The sequence below is a fragment of the Neophocaena asiaeorientalis genome, unplaced genomic scaffold (genome assembly GCF_003031525.2).
Source record: "Neophocaena asiaeorientalis asiaeorientalis breed wild unplaced genomic scaffold, Neophocaena_asiaeorientalis_V1.1 scaffold142, whole genome shotgun sequence".
Lineage (NCBI taxonomy): Eukaryota > Metazoa > Chordata > Mammalia > Artiodactyla > Phocoenidae > Neophocaena > Neophocaena asiaeorientalis.
In genome coordinates this window covers 2195783-2201782 of record NW_020174563.1, presented here as the reverse complement: position 1 = coordinate 2201782, position 6000 = coordinate 2195783, and the positions used below count along the sequence as shown (strand labels likewise).

The window sequence follows — 6000 nt, the reverse complement described above, 5'->3', positions numbered from 1 at the left end:
ATCTTCCCAGACCGGGGCACGAACCCGTGTCCCCTGCATCGGCAGGCGGACTCTCAACCACTGCGCCACCAGGGAAGCCCTGCCTGTCTTTCTTAACGTTAGATTTCTTTATGTTGTGGAGGCTTATTTTGTTTGCTTATTGGCTTACTTTGAATGAGAGGTTCTTTTTTATCTGTCTTTCTCCACATCCATCTCAGCCTAGTAGTTCTGCAGTGTCTGTCTGGTCCTCTGTACCCTTAGCCCAGAGCGAGGCATTATGATGTGCCAACCTCTATTATTGTGATACTGGGTGTAGTACAGATTCAGACACTGAGCCAGTGGGTGCTTAACTCAGTTCTTGGTCATGAGGCCTCATCTTTGATCTTCGGTTCCCAAATTCCACAGATTTTTATAAAGCTGAAACCCAGGTGGCAGATTTTCAGCAATTTTTTCCAGCTTTTCATGATTTGAAGGAACCCTCATCCTTTGGCTTCAAAAAATGAGCCTGGATCTGACCACTGTCTCATATGAAGCATTTTTAATTCTCCTTACTCTGCATATGCTGAACTGCTGACCCCAACAACCTGCTTCCAGACCTGAAGCACAAGAGAACCACGCTATTTGAAGTTTTTCTTTTACTTATGTTCCATTATCTGTCTACTTTTAATCCCAAACATAATTTTTGTTTTTCTATTAAAACATTTTATCCATGGTTGCTGTGTCTTGGAGCAGGTGGGGTACAGCAAATGTGAATTCCTGAGCCATCTGAACTGGAAGTCACCCTACATTTAAAAAATGCTAAATTCTATCCTATTTTGATTAAAACCCTCCTTCCCCCTCCCACAATCCTTCAGCCACTGCTCCATAACTCTTCACCCCTTCAAAACCAAGAATTGTCTAGACTCACGATTTCTAATTGTTTACCTTCCACTCACACCTCAAATCACACCACTCTGGCTTTCACCTCCCACTCCATTCATTTTTTTCTTTTTTGTTTTGGCCAAGGTTTCCAGTGATACACTTGTTGCTAAATCCCATGGATAGTTTTCAGTCTTCATCTCTTCATCTGTTTAACTTCTCAGCAGCTTTCAGTACTTGTTGAATACTCCTTCCATTTAAAAACACTCTCGGGACTTCCCTGGTGGTCCAGTGGTTGAGAATCCATCTTGAACTGCAGGGGACGCCGGTTCAATCCCTGATCGGGGAACGAAGATCCCGTGTGCTGCGGGGCAAGCAACTAGAGAGCCCGCATGCTGCAACTAGAGAGCCTGTATGCCACAACTAAGACCCGATGCAGCCAAAAACAAACAAACAAACAAAACCACTCTCTTGCCTTGTTCTCCAGAATTTAAGAGTAGTCTGGGTTTCTTCCTGCCTCTCCGGCCGCCTCCTCAAAATATCATTTGCGGGCTTATCCTCGTCTGTCTAGCCATTAAATGTTAGAATTTGTTGAGACTCAGTCTTGGCCCTTGTCTTTTTTTTGTTTTGTTTTGTTTATTTATTTGGCTGCATCGGGTCTTAGTTGCGGCACATGGGCTCTGTAATTGCTGCACGGGGGCTCTGTAGTCGCGGCACACAGGCTCTCTAGTTGTGGCGCATGGGCTTAGTTGCCCCGTGGCATGTGGGATCTTAGTTCCCCAACCAGGAATTGAACCGGCATCCCCTGCATTGCAAGATGGATTCTCAACCACTGGACCACCAGGGAAGTCCCCTTAGCCCTTGTCTTTTTACACTGTAGTCTCTCCCTAAGCAGTCTCCTCCATGTCTATCATGTTAGGTACCAACTCTACACAGATAACTCCCAAATTGGTATGTCCAGTCACACCTCCCCTTTTATATGCAGAGTAGCACAGCCAACTTCCTTCTTGACATTACCTCTTAGATATCTCAGAGGGATCTCAAATTCCGTTTTAATGTTCCCTACCTAAGTAAATGGCACCCCCATCCATCTAAATGCACAAACCAGGTTTCTCAGGGTCATGTATGACTTCTTCCATTCTCTCCCCCACCAAAGCCAACCCATTCCTGAGTGTACTCCCCAAACGTTTAAAGATAATCTCCACTTCTCTCCATCTATCTTTCTTGCCCAGTACCCCGCCATCTTTCATAAGGATCTCTGTTGTAACCTCCCCGTTAGCTCGCCCACATCAGCTTCTGCTTATTGCATCTCCCAGCTCGTTCTCCATACTGTAGTCAGCATGCTCATTTCGACAGAAGTATCTAATCGTCACTGACTTTCTCACCCCACCCTCCCACATACACAGTTGGAACGTTACAATAGCGTCTTATTGCTCGTAGGATAGACAGAAATTTGTAATGTCCTCTAAGGTTGCCCCTTTTACCTCCCAGTTTTATCATACCTCCTCTTGCTCTCTGTTCCTTGTCACTGTGGCCAACCTTCAGTCACTTGGACGTACATTATAGGCTACCCTTTATGTCGCAGGCTGTTCCCTGTGCCTGAATGCTTTTCCCTCCCCTCTTGGTCTGGCTGTCTGTTCCTCGTCCTTCCGCACTCAGCTTGGTTGTTGCTTCTTCAGGGAAGTCTTCGCCTCCCCCCTCATCTTCCTAACAAGCTCAGGCACCCCTCTTAGCCCTTCTTCAGAGCATTTGTCATACATGTAATTTCACATTGCATTTGTCCAGTTATCCAATTATTTGATTAAAGTCTGTCTGAGGGCAGAGACCAGATCTGTCTTGTTTACCATTGCATGTCCATCACTTTGCTGGTGGGCAGACATAGAGTAGGTGTTTAATAAGTCTATGTTGACCAAATCATTTTGAATCCTTACTTCGACATCAGGCAGGTTAGTTATCCCTCTTAGCTTTGTGTAAGCAACAGATTTGATACACCCACCTTTAACGTCTTTACCCTGAAACACCGATAACTAGGTGAAGACAGTTTTGTGCCATAAAATGGGAAAGATCCCTCCAGAGTGACACTGGTTTCATTAAAGTTCGCTTTTTCAAAGATAATAACTGATAACAAGCAGCGACAGTAGGGTTTCTGTTTTCCATCGTTTACATCTTTTGTCTGACTTGTCAGAACCCATTATTACCATCAAAAATACATTCAAAACCCTTCCAACAAGTCTTCCAAAAATCAACCCAAAGGACTCAGAGTAGGAAGAGTAATAGAAACTTATAATAGAGAATAGAGTGCTATGATAGAACTGGCAGCCAATGATAACTCCTGGGAGAAGGCTCCTCATTGGCCTGTGTGTGTTCCATGGTGGGGTGAAGACAGACAAGCCCTGGTTTGGAGGTGCCCAGGGGAGAGATGCTAGCAACGACCTCCCCACACGGACCAATGGCAGCGGCATATTTCACCGTAAGACACAGAGTGGAGAAGTGGTGTGGATAATCCACATTTTCTCCCTGAGGGAAGTCTTTCTATTATTTAAGTGATAGAAAAATCACTGTGGAAAATGGCAGCTGTGGGCTTCAGAGCTGTACAGAAGGAACAGTACATGTGAATTTCCTGAAGGCAAGGGACAAGAGGATTTTAATTAAGCGTGGTGAAGCTTGGCTGGGCCTGCGCTTACGGGCCGAAGTGGGTTAAACGGCTAAGGAGTGTAGTTCTAATATTGGCTCAGGCATTAAATATGCACATACACTTTGATCCAGCAATTCTAATTCCACTTCTAGGAATCTTACAGAAATACTAGCATAAAGATACAAATATAGATTCAGATATATACATAGATATATAGATATAGCTAGATGATCATATAGCCTTATATGTTTTAGGAAAAATTAGAGACAACCTAAGTGTCTGTCAATAGGGGATTAGTTAAATAAATGATTTTACATTCATACTGTGGAATGGTAGGGAGCCATTAGAAAAATGAAGTATATCTGTATGTACTGGTATAGACACACTAAATACTACTGAGTAAAAAAAAAGTCGTGGCAAAAAGCAAGAACCAGAGTTATAATCATCGTTTATATAGTGCTTACAACATGCAGATACAGTTTTAAGAGCTCTTCACATATTAACTCACTTAATCCTCGTAATCTTCAGAGGTGGGTACTACGTTATCCTCATTTTTACCCAGGGGGATACTGAAGCATACAGATGTTAAGTAACTTGCTCAAGGTCACACAGCTGGAAGCACAGTGATTCCAGACTGCATGCTCCCAACCACTAGGCAGTGTCAGGGGTGGGTGTGCTTTATCTGTAGAGGGCCAGGTAGTAAGTATTTTCAGTTTTGCGGCCCATATGGACCCTGTCGCAACTACTCAGCTCTGCTGTGATGGTATGAAAGCATCCATGTTTGCCTACAGATTTTCTTTAAAAAAAAAAAAGTACATATGTGTGCATTGTGCATTTTCAGATGTAGAAAATGGTTTGGAAGTATGAAAACCAAGCTATCATTAGTCATCATCTCAGGAGAGAGGTGTGTGTATCACTTTACATTATTTGCATTCATACAAGTCATTATTTGCATTCATAAAAGTCTCTTTTTTAATCAAAGAACAGTTAAAGGGCTTCGAGGCGTACTTTCATTCCTTTCATCTCCCATTGGAAATTCCTTTTTACTTCAAGTTTTGGAGTATCTTTGGCCTTGGGAAACAAGGCAAATATATGGGTAGAAGGAGTAGAGGCCCCTATAAGTAGGGTCGCCAGATTTAGACAATAAAAATACCAGATGCCCCAATAAATTTGAATTGCAGTTCAACTATAATTATGTGTTACTTATCTGCATTTCAAACTTAACGGAGCGTCCTGTATTTTATTGGGCATCCCTACCTATAAGACCACATTTCTTAGTTTGATGACATAAAACTCTTCCTGGGGTCTGCTTAGCCCCAGTTTCACCGTTGCCTATGGAAACGCATCCAGCACATCTCACATCTGTCCACTTGGGCTCTCCGACAGGTGGAGCTGCACCTGCGGCTGCGGGTCCCGAGGGTCGGCCACTACGTGGTCGTGGTCGAGTATGCCACGGAAGTAGACCAGCTGTGTGAGGCCGACGTGCACGTGCAGGGCCCCGGGGCTGACCTGGCAGGCCGGGTGAACATCTACAGCTGCAAATACAGGTAACCTTCCCGCCTGGGCGAGTCCTCTGTAACTGGACAGGCAGGAGGTCAGCTGTGGGAACTTTAGTTTTTATCTAACTTGGAAAGTCGTTTCCTTTTGGAGGCTGAGCTTGAAAACCAGCAGGGGGGTAGCTGTGCGACCCAGCATCTTCCCCAGCGTGGTTTCAGAAGGCTTCTCCGTAGGCAGTACCTTGAAAAGCTTGCACTTTCTTGAAAAGCTGTATGTTCTACTTACCATTTTGTCTCAGATTCACATGAAGCAGCACAACCTTTTTGCTTTACTCTGTGTCACCCTGTGGGGGGCAGTGAACTCAGGGCTCTCCCCTCAAACACCGTGTAGAGTACATGGGCGCCTGGCACATTCTCCACTACTCCTGCCTTCACAGCATGCCCTTCAGAACTGGGGATCATTAATGTTGATCGTCAGGTGAAAAATAATTTGACAAAGGAATCTCAGATTCACTCTGACAAAGTTCATCTCTTCCAAGAGCGCTGACAAAGGTTTATTAAAAATTGTTTTCTTTGCGTAATGTTTAAAGATGTATGCAAATGTTCAGAGTATACTTTAATTAAAAAATCAGTGCAAGGGATGTTTCCCATGAAATTAATTGTAGAATAAATGGCACTGGAAGGCAGAGGCTCCTGAGAGGGCAGGGGGGTGATAACTACAGTGAACCCTCCCAATTCTTGGCCAAGACCTTGAACATTTTATAACCTCTATGTTTATGTGTTTTTTGTCAAACCCAAGATGACTTGAGGTAGTTGGACATTTTCCCTGTTTTGCAAATTAAAGAACTTATGAAAAATGTTACTTTTGGTAGCTTAGAATGGAAAATTTTATGAGACTTGATGAAACGGTTATTAAATTAATATCACACTCTTGGCAACCCTACAAAATAAACTGTGAACGTTTCTTTTCAAAACCTTAAAAAATCTAATCTTCCCTTTTCTCTGGGGTGATGCTTAAAAAAAGAAACAAAG

At 43.5% G+C, this 6000-nt stretch overlaps 1 protein-coding gene across 2 annotated transcripts in view; it reads left to right on the top strand.

Moving 5' to 3' along the window:
* LAMA3 (laminin subunit alpha 3) overlaps positions 1–6000 on the top strand; it is a 233798-nt gene that overhangs the window by 114197 nt on the left and 113601 nt on the right. For both annotated transcript variants that reach the window (XM_024757935.1, XM_024757934.1), the window contains exon 24: positions 4859–5019. In XM_024757935.1, the coding sequence (XP_024613703.1) occupies positions 4859–5019 (161 nt within the window). The remainder of the gene's footprint in view (positions 1–4858; positions 5020–6000) is intronic.